This window comes from Macrobrachium rosenbergii, chromosome 43 (genome assembly GCF_040412425.1).
Source record: "Macrobrachium rosenbergii isolate ZJJX-2024 chromosome 43, ASM4041242v1, whole genome shotgun sequence".
Lineage (NCBI taxonomy): Eukaryota > Metazoa > Arthropoda > Malacostraca > Decapoda > Palaemonidae > Macrobrachium > Macrobrachium rosenbergii.
The window spans coordinates 51,729,883-51,749,124 of record NC_089783.1 but is presented as its reverse complement, the minus strand read 5'-3'; the positions used below and the strand labels follow the sequence as shown (position 1 = coordinate 51,749,124).

Here is a 19,242-nt window from a genome sequence, read left to right as displayed (position 1 = left end):
CGCACTGCGGGCGTCAGATCACCTCTGAATGCTGCCATGCACTGCGGGCGTCAGATCACTTCTGAATGCTGCCCTGCACTTCTGAGAGTACCGAAGTCAAGTGATTTAAACTGCCTAATTAATGTTATCTTAAACTCGTTAACATCAATTTCCCTCGCGGAATGGTTGCCAAGAGTCTCCAGATCACCAAATAAATTCTCTACACTTAGTTGCCAATATTCTGCAAGGCGAACAAAGCGATCGTCATGCCAGAAGAAGAATATGGCCAGGGGGTGAAATAATCCTTGTTATTCAAAGTGATTCACGTACGCTTCGGGCACGAATTCACGTGATCATAATCATGGCCCGTGCTACGTCTGTGGTATCCACCGTGAAAATAGTGCCAGGTAAATAGGTGTCTTGACAACGTTGACAATAAAAGCTAGCCTCCTCCCCTCTTCTTCTTCTTCTGCTTCTCCTTCTCCTTCTTCTTCTTCTTCTTCTTCTAATACACTTCCTTTTCTTCCTTCATCTCCTTCTTCTTCCTCTAATAAACCTCCTTTTCCTCCTCCTTCTTCCTCTTCCACTTCTAACACACTTCCTTTTCCTCCTTCATCTCCTTCTTCTTCTTCTAATAAACCTCCTCCTCCTCCTCCTCCTCCTCCTCCTCCTCCTCCTCCTCCTCCTCCTCCTCCTCCTCCTCCTCCTCCTCCTCCTCCTCCTTCTCCTTCTTCTTCTTCTTCTTCTTCTTCTTCTTCTTCTTCTTCTTCTTCTTCTTCTTCTTCGAAGAGTCGGCGGCGTTTTGCATCTTTCTGCATGATAGCAGAGGTTAAGTTATGAGACTGTTTTCGTTTTCAGGCTGCGAGCGTCTATGCGCGCGCTGTGAAAAAAAGGAATTTGACTGCAAATTGGCACGCCAGCAAATGTCTCTCGAAATGAATCATAGTTACTCTAGTTGTCATTGTTGGTGGTTAAGCTGCTGTTGTTTACTCCAGGCTGGTTGGCTGGCCTCGTGCCAGCTACTGTAGGACTCTCTTGTCATTCCGAGCAGCCCATAATCGCGCCATTATTACTGACGAAAGGCTGGTTCCCTACTCTCAGGGAATCTGATGTAAATGCCGAAATGAGTACTGGTGTCCGTTCGTTGACTCATCCATCTGGATAATAACTACCACAAAAAAAGGGTTTAATTTTTGGTTCGTCTCTTTGTTAACGAGATTACGAAGAAATTTGCTTTTAGATTTTTATGGTCATTTGACCAAATTGGACCTCGTGGCTGACAACGAAGGATTATGTTTTGGGAAATTTTAGGCTATAACTTTTATGGAATATGAGATTTAGGGCTGATGCCAAGCGCTGTGATCTATGAGGTCACTCAGCGCTGAAAGGAAAATTGAGAGAAAAGGAGGTCTGAAAGGCGTAACAGGAGGAAAACCTCGTAGTTGCAATATGAAACAATTGTTAGGAAAGGGTAGAAAGTAAGATGGAAGAGAGAATTACGAACGGAGATACAGTAAAAGGAATGAAAGGGGTTGCAGCTAGGGGTCGAAGGGACGTTGCAAAGAACCTCAAGCAATGCCCACAGTGCACCGCATGAGGTGCACTAAAGGCGCTACCCATCTTACGAGGGAAGGAAAGTGCTTCAAATGCTCCAATCTTAGCAGCTACTTCCATAGAGTTTGATAAACAAACTTAACCATTACTCCTGTTAAAGAGGTAATATTTAAGTTATTTTCTTAACCTGTTCAATTTCGTTCAGATCTTGGCAACTAACCGTCTCTGGTCGATGAAAAATATGCGCCCGAAGGGGTCTTGACCCCGGCCGGGGGTCTGCTTTCCCCGAGAAAGTTTTCTTCTCTTCTACTTGCTTTCTCTTGTTGGTATGGTGTCCAGTTTAAACTCTTACCTGTTTACCAGTTCGTACAATGGCACTGTATTTTGTGGAGGCTTACTTAGCAAATTAAATGGTATAATAATAATAATAATAATAATAATAATAATAATAATAATAATAATAATAATAATAATAATAATACCCAGAGGCTTCTAGAACGGCGAACCCGATCACACGGGCAGAATTCGTCGCAGTGCTGAAGGATCAGATGACAATGAAACTGAATCGACGATATCAGATTTCCTTAAGATCTGCTAACAGCATTTCTCTCTCTCTCTCTCTCTCTCTCTCTCTCTCTCTCTCTCTCTCTCTCTCTCTCTCTCTCTCTTATATATACATACATATATATATATATATATATATATATATATATATATATATATATATATATATATATATATATATATATATATATATATATATATATATATATATATATATATATATATATATATATATATATATATATACACTCATACACACACACACATATATGTGTGAGTGTGTGTGTATTATATACAATATACCTATCAATCTATCTATCTATCTATCTATGTCTACCAGAAGTCCTCGTTATTACAAATTCACCATACGTACTTATTTGACATCTGATGATCACATAACGAAAGCATCTGCCCGCATTTAAATAAAGGGGAGGAGGGGGGGAGGAGGGACGGGGTTTCCAAAAGCCATATCCCAAGAAGTAAACAAACAAAAAGAAAAAAAAAAACTCCTTTAAAAAGGAAAGACGTAAACAGAGAGAAGCCAGTTCTCGCGATGCGTCTCAGAAGGCCTGGCATATTCACCCCGATGTTTATTTAACTGCCAGCTCATATATTTTTTTTTTCTAAGTTCCCAAGGCTGCGTAGCTGTTCTTTGTGCACAGCAGCAGCAGCAGCAGCAGCAGCAGGGAAGAACAGAAGACAGCAGAGAAGTTTAAAATATAAGTTAGAATATTACTTTTGAATACACTCGTTTGCTGTTGGTATTTAGGGGGGAAAAGAGAAAACGGATAGTCGCCATCAGTGCTTGGAAGAATAACATTAGTTCGGCTCTTAAGAAAATAAATGTTCCTCTTCTTCTTTGTTTTCGTGGCTTGTGAATGGAGTGTCGAACACCAGTAAATAAATATTCAGTACTGATAAGAGAGAGGAAATGAGTGTTTGGCAGTTAGGATCTATGCGGAAAACAGCAATGTTACATAGGTTTTAGAATAGCAGGGAATGTAGAATTTAACCCAAAGCCTAAGCGCTGGGACCTATGTGGTCATTCAGTGCTGAAACTCATACTGACAGTAAAAAGGATTTAAAGTTGTAAAAGGAGCAAAAACTCGCAGTTGCATTATGAATTAGTTGTTATAAGAGGGTGGAAAGTAAGAAGAAAGAAAGAGACTATGAGCGGAGGTACAGCAATAGGAATGGAAGGGGTTGCAGCTAGGGGGTCGAAGGAACGCTGCAAAGAACCTTGTGCAATGCCTACAGTGCACCGCATGAGGTGTATTGACGGCACTAACCCTCTACGGGAGTTAAGGTCTTACGTATATAAATTCCCCTCATTTCATATTCTTCTGATGGCTGTAACCGAGGTTTTGTACTTTTCAGACTGACAAAAATCACAGTCTAGCCTTGTTCTTAGACGTGTGTGGGTTTCTAACGATAATAATGAACATTTCCCTAAGAATTAAACCTACATTTTTATGGAACATGGTTTTGATCATAACGGCTCCCAAGTCAGCAACGCAAACAGTACCTTCTTAACAGAATCTCTAAAACCAAAACGATAAAAAATAAAAAAATTCAACTTTCCACTCATCAGTCGAGGAATTCTTCAGCGTCGTCATCATATTATCTTCGAGAATAAACAATGGGTCTCCTTACTGAAGAGATTAACCATGATGCCAACTTATCTTAGGGATCGTATCTCTTGCTCACTCCAAAGGCTCTCGGGACTGATTTTAATGAAATTACCATCGAATTGCATTAAGCAAAAACAAACGGGAATTGTCCTATCTTTCACTAGTATCTTTGGATACGTCATCGAATAATTTATTTAGGCCTATCTTGATTAATGAATCAGTAAGGGGAGATCGCAGTGGTGTATAGTCTAATCATGTATAAGACTTATTACAAAAAATAACGTTTGTTCTCTCCTTGTGACTTACTACAAAAATGTTGCCGTGCATCGAAGATCCTTTATCAGACTTATCAGTAATACTTCCTTGTCTTGGGAAGCATCATGCAATTTAAGAGAACTGCTGTCCATGTCCATGCAATTATCTGCCGGTTCTAATCCTTTCTTCTCCTTTTCATTCTTCCTTCCTTCCTTTCCTTGCTTGTCTCATTACTGCTACGAAATTTCCATTCACTGTTTCTGGCTACATCTACCAGAACCTACGCTAATGTCTTGACATCTTCACATAACTATTCTCCCTTCGAAACTTCGATAACGTTCGCATTTATCAGTGACGATCATTTCACTGTGAAACTCGGTAACAGCTTACTGAATAGCAGGCTGCCGTGCTTATATAAGGACTATCGTTTGTAGCACGATAGGAAATTTCATTATTTACTTTTCATCATTCCTCACTCAAGTGAGGTGAAGTGCTGTCATCACCATTCCTCTGTCGTCGAGGAGGTGCCTGACACCCAGAACCAATTTGGTGGACAATGCAATTTTGGAGTATTTATTTCATGGCTTCCTGTCAGCAGATGCATCAACTTACACACAAGACTATTGCTATAAGTGTTGGTTAAAAGCTCAGTTGTGAAGGCTTAAGGGAGATGAACTGTACAGATCACTGTTCTCTGAGACGTTTCACGAGTAAAATCTCAGTGGTGAAGGCTTAAGGGAGATGAAATTCACAGATCACTGTTCTCTGAGACGCTTCACGAGTAAAATCTCAGTCGTGAAAGGTTCAGGAAGATGAACTGTACAGATCACTGGTCTCTGAGACGCTTCACGAGTAAAATAACAAGGCAAATTTTACATTCATATTCATTAGTAGACTAAAGATGAGGATAATCAAATCAAGATCCTTCATTTGGTGACTAAATAAAAGGCAACAGGAACCGATTTCAGGTGAACCAATTCCGACTTAAGGCTGAGTCACAAAGTAACCAGCAGATTCTTAGACACAGGAAATTTCTAAAAACAAGGCGTAGAAAACTAAATTAGGAATATTTTCCACGGTCAAACTAATCTTTGAAGTTTAGCTTTAAGGTTAGAAACAAAAGTTCCATATTTGACATTTCAGATAACGAGGAAATATATATGACAAAATTTGTTTAAGATAAAGAGATCAAACGTGAGGTGAGGTCTTCTTTCAAATGAGAGTCACGCTATCAGCATACCTTCTGAGGTCAAGAAACATCATTACGAACCAACTTTGCTACTGCTTAGCTCTACAACACTGTTATATATATATATATATATATATATATATATATATATATATATATATATATATATATATATATACATACATACATACATCCAAGCATATATATAATATATATACATATATATATATTTATATATATATACCTGTATATTATATATAAGCTTCTATAAAAATAACAACTGGAATGAAACTTACGTAGTCAGGAGAAGAGACTCAAAAAACAAACCCCATTAGTCACTAAATATACGTGACACTGGCAGACTATTGCTTACCAGTCAGGTCTCCACACCCAACTAACTATGGCCACCTCAGGTTATGCTGAGTAACTTCACTAAAAATGCTGAAAGCTTGAACGGCCTTCTCTGTCATACCTGACTGAAACACAGCATCCATCACAGAGAAGAACACTGTGAAACTGCATCTACAAAAACAAAATGGGCTTCTTTCCCAATCGACCTGCAAAGGTCTCTACCCCAGAGACCTTTGCCATCATCCAGCGCTTGCTCAGTCCTACAACTAGTTTCAGAGGATTACCCATCCTATCTATTTTCTATTTGTGCCTCGTCATTTACTCTCACAACACTAACCTATGTTACCCAGCCTATTCTATATCTATATAGTAACCCACTTACGATTACCCATCCTATCTAAATCATAACTCATTTTCTATTTGTGCATTGTCATTTGCTCTCACAACACCAACCTATGGAACTGAGTCCCTCGGCATACCTAAAAAATCACAGTTCAAATGGCACACACATTGCTGATAACTTGAACAAGTTTCTGGATAACCTTGCCAGATAAGCTTGACGAAATGCCGCTGGTTATTTCAGCAACCACAATACAGGGCACAATTCTAGCTTGATATGGCCTCTTTTATCCAAATACTGAGTCAGATTTAGCAAATATTTCGAAGTCCGCACAAGGGATGGCTTTGACAAGGTAATCTGGGTCTCATCCACCGGGAGGGGTGTAACCAACTTACAGGTAATTATATGTATGTATGTATGTATGTATGTATGTATGTATGTATGTATGCATATATATATATATATATATATATATATATATATATATATATATACTGTATGTGTGTATATATACATAGTGTTTGTGTGTATGTGTTTACATTTTACACAGATGTGTGTATATATATATATACATATACACACAGATATATATATATATATATATATATATATATATATATATATATAAGAAACGTATCATAGAATGTGCAGTGGAATCCAACTAAACACAGTCAGCATTAAAGCTGCGGTTTTTATGGCATCATCTACGAAAATACTAATTCTGCACATGAAATCTTGCGAGGGAATTCCTTATATTATTATTTTTTTTTTAAATTGCACGTTTCTTTTAAGGGTCCAGTGCTGAAGTCAAGAGTTGCTGCGCCAAAGAAATACCTGTCAATCAGTCCAAAAAATGCCTGTCAATCAGTCCAAAAAATGCCTGTCAATCAGTCCAAAAAATACCTGTCAATCAGTCCAAAAATTGCCTGTCAATCAGTTCAATAAATACCTGTCAATCAGTCCAAAAAATGCCTGTCAATCAGTCCAAAGAAATACCTGTCAATCAGTCCAATAAATACCTGTCAATCAGTCCAATAAATACCTGTCAATCAGTCCAAAAATGCCAGTCAACCAGTCCAATAACTATATGATTTTTAACGAGAATACAACCGACCTTTATAACAAGTTCTTCTTCTTCCTCCTCCAGAACAAGATGTTAGCTGGCGGCTGGAACAACATCAACATGGGCGCGGGATCCGGGGTGGGCGGCATAGGCTCCCTCCCGCAGACGTCTCTGAACTCCCTAGCAGGCAGCGGGCTGGGGGGGCTGGGCGGAGGAATGGGCGGCACCATAGGCGGAATAGGCGCCCTAGGAACCTCGGGAATGAGCGGCTTGAACTCCCTCCTCGGGAGCAGCGGAGGCATCAGTTCGGGTCTCCTGAGCGGGCTGGCGGGGCTCACGCCCACCGACATCTCGGCCTTGACCTCCTTGACCTCCCTTAACGGTCTCAACGGTGGCTTCAGCAACGGCCTCAACGGTATCAGTAGTCCGGTCAACAGTAGCAGCCTCAACGGAAGTATAGGTCAGTCCGCTCTCTTTCTTCTTCTTCTTCTTCTTTTTGAGACTGAGGCGAGCCTGGATAGCCTAATTAGACCTGGTCGTTGCTCGCAGACTGTGGTAGCGGAGTTCTCTGAATTGGACTCGATTGCACGACTGTACTCAAAGCATCAACAGATAAGCGATAGGGACCATTACTCTTTCACACAGACGACATTAGAATGAAATAGATGTTTGTTCAGTTAAAGACGCCTTTTGTTATTTTCTTATTAGCCTATGCCCAACTCCCTTTCTTACCCTTCAATGCCCCGAGCGAAAGAATAAAGAAAAAGTTTACACACACACACACACACACACACACACACAACAGTTTACACACACACATATATATTTGTGTGTGTGTGTGTGTGTGTGTGTGATCAACATAATTCACATCATATGTCTAGTTTTGTATTAAATATTAAGAAAAGCAGGTACTTCATGACGTCAGGGGAAATTACCCATAAGTCCAAGTGGTCTAAAAAGTACGGTAACTTGTTCCCCTTCCCTTACGCAATCTTGGTTTTACCTACTTCCATTAATAGCTGATAGTTGCCTCTGGCTATACAATACGTCTATTTTACCAGGTTCCACTTTAAAAAAAATCTCATTCCACGCAGAAGGAACAAACTGAGGCGCACTAAATTCAAAATAGGCGAAACGACATTGTTGTATAACAAACTCTAAGACACAGAACATTCTCGAAATGGGGATTCTTTTCCTATTTCACCGAACAACTTATCCTTGTCGATAAATAATACTATTGAAGTTCGATTTTTGCATATTATTTTTATTTCTCTTTAATTATCATTATATGACTGTTTATGATTTACATTCACTAAGAGCCATTGAGTCCACCATGAACTATCAGTATCGTATGATCCGTATTTTTAATTCAGTATAATCTTTCCTAAAAACATCAGTCCAGATATCATAACCAATTATTTCAGTTTTCCTAAAAACATCAGTCCAGACATCATAACCAATTATTTTAGTTTCCCTAAAAACATCAGTCCAGACATCATAACCAATTATTTTAGTTTCCCCTAAAAAAAATCAGTCCAGACATCATAACCAATTATTTTAGTTTCCCCTAAAAAAAATCAGTCCAGACATCATAACCAATTACTTCAGTTTCCCCAAAAACATCAGTCCAGACGTCATAACCAATTATTTTAGTTTTCCTAAAAACATCAGTCCAGAAATCATAACCAATTATTTTAGTTTTCTAACATATCTCCAGGTCTTATAAATCTCCAAGGTCATCGCGAACCGTTTCGGTAAGCTGCACCACCATATTGCTTACCGACCTAAAACTTGATCATTCCTCTTGCAAACTTCGAAGTCTCATCTTCTCCTTTCACTGATTTATTCCAGGGGAACTTGCGGACCAACTGAGCGAGCTGACGCTGGGACTGGACAAGAAGGGTAAGGGGAGGAAATTGCCTCCCAATTACCTGTGCCACCTGTGTTTCAAGAAGGGTCACCACATCAAGGAGTGCCCGCAGGTCAGTGCCAGCTAACTCTGTAGTGAGTATTTTCTAAATATGTAAGGCAGCTAAAAGTAACTCACACATTCTTGCTATTGTCTATGCTATCAAGAGTTCATAAAACATAAGATTGACGCTGGCCAGGTCTGACAGTTCTCAATAGTGAAGATACCTTGAGCGAATAGGTGTAGAACAGCGAATACTTGATGATGTTTTTTCAAATATAATTATGAGCACAAGGCTCCTACAAACGGTGGAAAAAGGATACTCGTCTTGCAAACGATAGCATATCTCTCTCTCTCTCTCTCTCTCTCTCTCTCTCTCTCTCTCTCTCTCACACACACCCGCACTCCGAGTAAGCCTGAACGTCGAGGAACAGAAGGCTCCCTGACCGAACCCATCTTGAAGAACGGAAATACTTGTCAAGACTTCGCGTCTGCGCCTTCCGCTTTCGTAATCTCTACTAGTGCCTTTCATTCTGTCAGTCACCCGCCATTTTCCTTCCTGGCCTTCCTTTGCCTTTCTTGCCTGTTTCACAAGTATGTGACTTTAGGTGATATATATATATATATATATATATATATATATATATATATATATATATATATATATATATATATATATATATATATATATATATATATAAATAGTCAACAGTCACACAAGCACGTGTGGAACAGAAATAAATTTCTGACTCACATCAGGATCGAACCCAGGTCTTGGTTGGCAGCGGTCTCGTCTTTCAATTGAAAGACTTGGTTCTGATCCTGAATTCAGAAATTTCAGAAATTTATATATACTATATGTATATATGTGTGTGTATGTGTGTATGTATATATATATATATATATATATATATATATATATATATATATATATATATATATATATATATATTATATAAAAATTACAAACAATCTTCAAATTTTTAATTTCATACATTTTACTGGCCGCATTCCAGTGAAAAATAATTGTTACAATCATAGATCTCATTCAATGCTGCATCTCCTTTCATATATTATTCCATAATTCTAATTCTTAAAAATTTTCCCTGCCTTATCTTGATTTAACTCTGCATAAAAGCAAATTTCATTTTAACTCTAAGACATTTATCTACTCCGGGTCCTAACAGTGTTAATATTCTATGATTTAAAAAAACATTTCAATACTTGTTGCATTCTTCATTTATAATAAAACCGTATCATCTTTTTTTACAAAATTCAAGAAGCAATTTTTATATTTTTTATTGAAAATTTTGTATACATGCCAAGCACTGGGTCAACAAACGGAAATTCGCAGTGAAAAGGCTCGAAAGGTGTAACAGGAGGAAAACCTCGCAGCTGCATTATAAATCAATTGTTAGGAGAGGGTGGACAGTAAGATGGAAGAGAGCGAATATGAACGGAGGTACAGTAAAAAAAAGGAATGAAAGCAGTTGCAGCTAGGGGTCGAAGGGACGTTGCAAAGAACCTTAAGTAATGCCTACATTGGACCGCGTGAGATGCGCTGACGGCACTTAGCTCCCTAATGCAAGACATGTGACGCTTCTTGCTAACTTCACTCGACCTGAGGCGTTTCACTTTAAGAGCAATTTCTTCACTGTGTCTTTTTCTTCAGAAGTGAATTAACGTATTTTCTTCAATATAAAATTCATTGATAAATGTACTTTTCGGTTTCTTGTTACCATTAACTGTCCCTAAATTTCGGCAGTGCTAGATTCAATGTTTTTCGTGACTGAATGAGCTCTCGCGTGTTTGTGCATTTCAATGTCAAATCACAATCTGGCAGTCTCCATCTTAAGAGTTTCTTGATATGCCTTTTATTGCAATTTTGTCAAAAATTTTCCTCTACTGAAGCGACTTACAAAAAGCGAATATATTACAGGGTGTTTTACTAGGTTTGCCTTGAAGGATATCCGGTGCTTATTCCGGCCTCTAACTATACGTACGAGTATAGTTATTTTTGTCATGGATCTATTTTCACTGATTGATAGCTTACGTAGAATACATACCAGTACCAAAGAAAAACACTGTGTATTGCTTAATTTTTTAATACTTTTGCCTTCGTAAAGGGCGTGCAGATTGTCGTCTCAGAATTTTGCTGATATCAATTTTCGTCATATTTCATTCAACGATCGTAAAACATTATAAGCTCAAAGTCATTTTAAAAATCAGTCTGGTACATTGCCCAACACTAAAAAAAATCGATATCTGGCATTAGTTTTAGGTCAATATACCTATTCCTTAAGGTATTTTGCCCTCAATCTGATTTACCGTGTGACTGTGTATAGCGCCGTCGATAACCAAAGCTGTATTGACTTCAGGTCATATAAATCATTAAGTTATCAATAAGTGTACAGTGATAAAAACAGTACGCGCTGGCCTCCACTTCCTCCTCTTCTTCTTCTTCTTCTTCTTCTTCTTCTTCTTCTTCTTCTTCTTCTTCTTCTTCTTCTTCTTCTTCTTTCTCTGCATCTTTTCCCACTTCCTAGTCGGGGTCGATGTTTCTGACAGCTTTCCTCCACCTGTCTCTCAGGTCTTCTCTAACTACATCCATCCACCTTCTTCGCTTCTTCGGTCTTCCTCTCGCTCTCTCCCACCAGCCACCTCCGTCTGCATCACTCTCCTCCCTACATATGTCTCATCCGTTCTCATCACATGGCCATACCACTGCAGTCTTCTTTCCTGGGCCTTCTTTGATAGCTCTACCACTTTAGTAGTTCCTCTTACTCTTTCATTTTTTATCCTGTCCATTTTTGTTACTCCACACATTCACCTGAGCATTTTCCTCTCTGCTGCATCGAATTTCTTCTCCTGCACTCTCTTTACCGGCCATATTTCTGCTCCATACATCAAAGCTGGTTGATTCTGCGGTCGCACAAGACACCTGACATCTTTCTCCAATTTTTCCATCCAGCCTGCACTGTGTGTGATTTCTACATCCAAATTTCCATCATCAGCCACTGTTGAACCAAGATACCTAAATTTTTCTACTCGGTTCAACCGTGTCCCATCTATACTAATCTCGGAGTCTTGATCTCCATTAAAACTTAGATATTCTGTCTTCTTCCTACTGATCTTTAATTCTGTCTTCCAATACCTTTCTCCATTGCTCTAGTTTTGACTCCACTACCCTTCTGTTGGTGCTGCATAACACGATGTCATCAGCAAACAACATGCATCAGGGGGAATGATCTCTTTATTCCTTGAGATAGCACATCCATTATCAGGTCAAAAAGATATGGACTTAGAGCAGATCCCTGATGTAAACCAACTCTTACTGGTATCCATTCAATTAACCCAACACTGCTTCTAACCTGCGTTTTTGCTCCTTCATACCTATCTTGGACCAACCTCACATACTTCTCCGGTGTTCTCTTTACTCGAATGCACCCCCAAACCTCTTGGCGTGGGACTCTATCATATGCCTTTTCCAGATCTATGAATACTATGTGCAATCCTTTCTGCTTTTCACCGTTGCTTTTCCATCATCTGTCGGAGGGCAAACAACGCTGCAGTCCTTGGCAAGTCAAGGCAGTTTTCATCTGCAAGATTCTGTGATTGACTGTTAGCAAAGGTTAATTTTTTGCAAGATATTTCCAAAATCTTTAAAATCCGTTATTGACCGAATGTGTAAATTTTCATTTCATAGGGATATATGAAGTTTCACTGACCACCCTTCTTGGTAAAAGTCCCCAAATAATATTTCAATTTAGATAACATAAAATAAGTCTATGAAACTTTCATGAGTTCATTCATACACTTTTCGTCATCCAATAAAAGAAATAGGGTTCGATCCCTTTCTGTTTGAGAATATACTTGGTGACACTGCCTTCACGACCACTTTTCTTTCAAGACCCTGCAAACGCAGTAAGAAGATTGTTTGATAAACCATACCTCAGTATCTCACAAACTTTGTTTCTTTTCACTAAATCTAACAAAGCAATTTGATCTGCTGTCTTTGTCCTCCTCGAAAAAACACAGAGGAAAAGGACTGGCGACGCCTCACTAGTAGACCTACAGAGGTGATACTCTGACAAGTTCCTCTTCAAAGCCTTTGGAATCCTGTCGCCAGATCTGACAGAATCATTTTAATTTCATCCTTTTCCTTCTGGGCAGGGCAAAGATACGACCCCTTTAACTTAACAAAGTTCCTCTTCAAAGTTTTGAAACAACAAACTCATCATTTTACACTTCTTCCTCCCAAACAGATCCCCAAGGAGACGGCTTAAAAGGAAAAGAAGGCAGTTTTTAGCCTGTTCCTGCCTTGAGTCTTTGGAAGCCCACTGACAAATCTAAAGGAACTTTAATTTTTATAATTTTTCCTCCTAGGCAAGACCCAAGGGAGAAGGATTGTCGCCTTACCAGGGCAAGACGCAATCTCTTGACAAAGTTCCCCTTCAAAATCTTTGAAACAATAGAATTTTAATTTTTCACTTATTCCTCCTGAACAGACCAAAAAGGACACACCTTTAAGGGAAAAGAAGCAATTTTTAAACCTATTCCTATCCTAAGTCTTTAGAACATTGAGAAACCTAAATTTACCTTATTTTTTATTTTTCCTCCTGGGCCATTTTTCACTTCTTCCATCTAAACAGATCCCAAAGGAGGCGCCTTAAGAATAATAAGAAGCAATTTTTTCTACCCTCTTCCTACCTTAAGTCTTTGGAAACCCACTGCCAAATCTAATGGAATTTACCTTATCTTTAAGTTTTCTCCTAGGCCATTTTTCACTTCTTCCTCCTTAACAGATCCCAAAGACGAAGCCTTAAGAAGAAAAAGGAGCAATTTTTTCTAACCTTACTACCTTAAGCCTTTGGGAACTCACTGCCAAATCTAACAGAGTTTTTATTTTTTTTTTTCATTTTTCCTCCTAGGCAAGACCCAAGGGAGAAGGACTGACGCCTTACCAGGGCAAGAAGTGATGCTTCGGCGAGTTTTTCTAACCTATAGTTATAATAAGAAGCAATTTTTCTAACCTGTTACTACCTTAAGCCTTTGGAAACTCATTGCCAAATCTAACGGAATTTTAATTATTGTCAATTTTTCCTCCTAGGCAAGTTCCAAGGGAGAAGGAATGAAGAAGAAAAAGGAACAATTTTTCTAACCCACACTACCTTAAGCCTTTGGAAACTCACTGCCAAATCCAACGGAATCTTAATTTCTTTTAATTTTTCCTTCTAGGCAAGACCCAAGGGAGAAGGACTGACGCCTTACCAGGGCAAGAAGCGATGCTTCGGCGAGTTCCGTTGCACCAAGTGCAAGCGAAAATGGATGAGCGGCAACTCGTGGGCCAATTGCGGACAAGAGTGCATCAAATGTCGAATAAACGTCTATCCTCACAAGCAGGTCCGTGCCAGCACCCTCTCCCCCCCTTCCGTGAGTCCCTTGCGTTTGGCGCCCTTTTTTGTTCAGCCTCTGTCTCTGGAAAGTGTCTCTGTTTCTGAAAAGATTCTTCTTCACTTCTGGAATTTTCCTACTGAATACTTTTGGTCCGTTTTTATTTATTTTTGGTTTTCAAGAGATCAGCTTTCTCTGGGAATGTCTTGGACTTACTTCTAAATTGAATTTGTCCCTTCATCTGCATGCAGGCAATCTCTCTCTCTCTCTCTCTCTCTCTCTCTCTCTCTCTCTCTCTCTCTCTCTCTCTCTCTCTCGTAATATTCTTGAACCTTTTACTCTTGCATAAAGCTATAACCTTCACAGTACCTTGCGGATATAAATCTAACCATTCATAAACCTCTGACAATGCATCCAGAAATCATTCTGATTTCCAATGACATGATTGTTGAAGTAGACACTCGTCAGTATCGAACTGTGAATAACTGTGGCATAAAACTGCACAAAACTGCATGGATAGACAGAAGAGTCGTCTCAAAATCGTCCGCTAATTCAACTCTGTTCCTCGAACCATGTGACATTACTTGGTATACAAATCATTAGACTTAAGGATTTATTATATTTTCCATTGCTGACTAAACTTTTGTTTGCTCACTGCGCTATAACCTCAGTGGCATGCTATCACTAATAAGAAAAATAATTTAGTAAATACTGAGTCATAAATTTTACGAGACAAACATGCAAATATAATTCCAAGTTTGCATATGTTTATCAAGGAAACCCGATCGACAGACATAATGCATGTATTATATCTTGTTAGATACAGGAATACATATTAAGTATCTTTATCACATACACATACATACGCACACAAACAAACGCAAATACATTAAGCCACTCTCCTAAGCTCTGGGGTACCTATTATTGGTAGAAAACGTTTAACGTTGGTGTACACATGCACACACATACACATGTGTGTATACTGTATGTATGTATGTATGTATGTATATATATATATATATATATATATATATATATATATATATATATATATATATATATATATATATATATATATATATATATATAGTATATATACATATATGCACATATATATTTATACATACATTATATAAATACAAAAATATATATATATATATATATATATATATATATATATATATATATATATATATATATATATATATTACTGTATATAGGCTATACGTATGTATCTATATACATGTACAGTATGTGTGGTGTAAAGATAAGAACCCATATTTATTTTGTATTTCATTCAGTAGATGAAACCTATTCATATGGAACAAGCCCACTGGGTCGTTGACTTGAAATTCAAGCTGCCAAAGAATATGTTGGTTTCAACCTCCCGCCGCAGACCCCACACCGCGGCAGTAACTGATCCTGATACAGAACCAGTGATTTTTCATCGCCCTGAGGGGGGCCGCAAACTCATGACATCTGAGTGGCAGCTAAAACACTAACCACTATACCAAGACTTCGGTTACGATGTATTGAACGATTCCCAATAACATTCTTCAGACGCAGCGCTTTTCTCTGGTACTTTGTTCAAACCAGTTGTTCTTAAGCTTTTTATTACCACGCCCCCCTCTAGGAGTTGGTCCTTCCCTCCACGCCCCCCTTGCATCTATGAGTAAGATTCCCTCCCAGATTTAAATGAAAATAAAAAAAAAAAAGAGAGAAAGAGAAGGGGTTCGAGGGATAGGGATGGCGGTAAATAATTACAAAACATGGCAAGCCCAACGAGTCTAACCAGAGTAGCAGACTATAGGAAACTAACGTTATAAGGCGATACGTTTGCATTTTTTTCATAAACTTCTGAATATTAGCTCCTCACTCTCGTTAAGAGAATAACGAATATAATTAGAGAATTTCTAATCTTTCCCTAGGACTCGCGCCTCCCCTGGAAACTGCTGACGCCCCCAGGGTGAGAACCACTGGTTTAAACCAAGGTCTACATAATATAACTCATATATCAACCTTTGTTAAAACTGGCCCATCCACGTTACACCCCAACACATGCTGACCGTTGTTCGGGAAATATTTTCAAACCAGCCTTTGAAATTAAAATTGCAAAATGATTTGCAACTGGAACTTCGAAAGTTCCAGCGCAAATCATTTTGCAATTTTAATTTCAAAGGCTGATTTAAAAATATTCTCCGGACAACGGTCAGTATGCGTTGGGGTGTATCGTGGATGAGCCAATTTTAACAAAGGTACTACCTTAATGCTATCCTCCTTGCATTTAATACAGTATTATCTATTTATTAATTTATTAGTTTATTTTTCTTTTTAAATAAGTGAAGTCTCCGCTTTCCGTATTTTCCTTTAACTTCTCTTACTTCCTAATGAACACCATATTCTTTGGAAGCTAGAATTTTGAGTCAATGGCCCCCCCTGTGGTGGGCTTGTTCCATATGAATAGGGTTCATCTTCTGAATAATAATAATAATTGGAAGAATATTTCATAAGATGCTGACGTAATGTAAAAAATTTTAATTCTTCTTGTTAGTAATTTGTGTTTACTTGAACATATTCGTGACACTGCTTGCATATATAATATAATAATAATAATAATAATAATAATAATAATAATAATAATAATAATAATAATAATAATAATAAAAGTTATTATTATTATTATTATTATTATTATTATTATTATTTATTATTAATATTATTATTATTCAAAAAATGCAAACATTCACAAGGAAAATCCCAAAAGCTAAATTGAATTGATGATCAAGTTTCCAAAGGACAGTGCCGATATAAAAAAAAAATATATATTCATAGGAAAACAGTAAAATACAGGTCAAAAGAAAGAGAAAACAAATAATCCTCACGAATCGACAGCGAAATATAATCCTTCAAAAACCAAAAAGAACGAGTATGATTCTTGAAAACATCACTGAGACATTTCTAAAAGCTGAACAAATCATGACTTCCCTTCTAAATCCGTTCGATGCTGCACGAAGCGGTGGTTACAGCACAACCCAGGATAATCTTGGAAGCCAGTGCATAAGAAGAGAACAGGGGGTAGGATTTAGGCCAAGGGCCAAGCGCTGGGACTCACGAGGTCATTCAGCGCTGAAACGGAAATTGACAGTCAAAAGGTTTTAAAGCTGCAACCGGAAGAAATCCTCGCAGCTGCACTATAAATCCATCATTAGGAGAGGTGGATAAAAAGTTAAGTATATCTTAGTTTAACCAGACCACTGAGCTGATTAACAGCTCTCCTAGGGCTGGCCCGAAGGATTAGATTTATTTTACGTGGATATGAACCAATTGGTTACCTAGCAACGGGACCTACAGCTTATTGTGGAATCCGAGCCACATTATAGCGAGAAATGAATATCTATCACCAGAAGTAAATTCCGCTAATTCTTCATTAGCCGGGCGGCGACTCGAACTCGGACCTAGCGAGTGCTGGGCGACAACTCTGCCGACTCGCCCAACGAGGAACTGGGAGAAAGTAGGATGAAAGAAAGAGAATATGAACGGTGGTACAGTAAAAGGAATGAAAGGTGTCGCAACTAGAGGCCGAAGGGTCGCTGCAATAAGCTTTAAGTAATGCCTAAAGTGCTCCAATGAGGCGCACTGACGGCACTACCCATTGCGTAAGTCTTTAAAAAAATAGACACTAAAATGAAAGCCATGAATATGGCCACTATGCACGCTTGCTTCGGACCATTGGCAGAACAAGGAAAGCCTTTCTTCCGACGATTGCAACACCAGAAGCTTTGATTCAACTGTTGTTCCTTTTTTTTTTTTTTTTGGCTGCTGTCATATTTTCTCTTCAATATTTCCCTTGTTTATTTCTTTCATGATATACGTTCAGATTATTCTGTTCGCTCTGGTGCCTTTGAGTTTTCCAGATGTGTGACATTTCTTAGAAAATGTATTTTTTTTATGATTTATAACATACAAAATGAATTCTTTTAAAAATACAGGTGTAAAAGTTTCATAAGTGTGTTTGGGTATGTGTATATACCTAGAAAAAAATATCTCTTGAAAGAAATAAAATTCACAAAAAATTAATAATAACCGCCATCACCAAAAAATTATACTGGGACCACCAATCGTATATATGCAGCGTGAAAAATATATAATGAAACAAATGAGGAACAGTGAACATTTGGGAATCATATACTACACTAAAATGTTGATATCTACGATATTTTTAAAATTTTGGTCCAAGTTAACGCTTCCAATTTCAATGTTGATACTTAAACGTTCCAGTATCAACGTTGATAACACTCAGTAGAGCGAATTTGATTTTCTCACTGGTCTTATAATAAGAAACGCAGAAATCATGGAAGTTATTTGATACCTATTCAGTTTAAAATTACTCAGAGTATCTCACCAGAGACTTGCGATCTTCTGGGATATACCCTGAAAAACAGAACCCCTCTGTTCCACAAGAAGGAATAGTACGAGATGGATCACGTGACGTCACGTGATGCGTCAAGGAGAACGAAGGGGCTCTACATAATTCCATTTTTCACTAATAAACCTTAATACCTTAAATGATATGGTGAACAGACCCACATTACCTGCGATAAACAGCTGACAATACCTATTATGAAGAGAAAATATCGGCACAATTGGATAACGCTGACTGACAGATTAATTTTTCAAAGATAACTGGCGTCGCGTGTTTGATGGTATGCAAAGTACACGAATACTGCAAACACCGTGAAAATTGGGATGAAAAACCCGCAATTCATTCTTTGATAAAATGGGCAATACTTACAGTCGATAACATTGTGCGTTGTCTGTTATCTTGCAAGGAAAGTTCTCGCTCTTGTTGTCCCGTCTCCTCCAAGGGCGCCTTCAATCAGAATCAATTCGACCTGTGTTGAAAATAATAAGAGCTATAAGCATCAGTCAATGTCCAATCGAGAGAGAGAGAGAGAGAGAGAGAGAGAGAGAGAGAGAGAGAGAGAGAGAGAGAGAGAGAGAGGTTGTCAGACA

The 19,242-nt window shown here is 38.2% G+C and overlaps 2 protein-coding genes across 7 annotated transcripts in view; one reads left to right on the top strand and one right to left on the bottom strand.

The window, feature by feature from the left end:
• The window catches only part of LOC136829072 (uncharacterized), a 102,288-nt gene that overhangs the window by 57,266 nt on the left and 25,780 nt on the right, over positions 1-19,242 (bottom strand). The window contains 1 exon segment of the mRNA XM_067087454.1: positions 19,022-19,121. The gene's annotated coding sequence lies outside the window, so the exon portion shown is untranslated.
• The window catches only part of LOC136828897 (uncharacterized), a 62,157-nt gene that overhangs the window by 26,958 nt on the left and 15,957 nt on the right, over positions 1-19,242 (top strand). For 4 of the 6 annotated variants that reach the window (XM_067087210.1, XM_067087211.1, XM_067087212.1 and 1 more), the window contains exons 3-5: positions 7,011-7,386; positions 8,778-8,908; positions 14,074-14,268. In XM_067087210.1, coding sequence (XP_066943311.1) covers positions 7,011-7,386; positions 8,778-8,908; positions 14,074-14,268 — 702 coding nt within the window. The remainder of the gene's footprint in view (positions 1-7,010; positions 7,387-8,777; positions 8,909-14,073; positions 14,269-19,242) is intronic. The other 2 variants (XM_067087213.1, XM_067087215.1) reach the window with 1 other exon arrangement.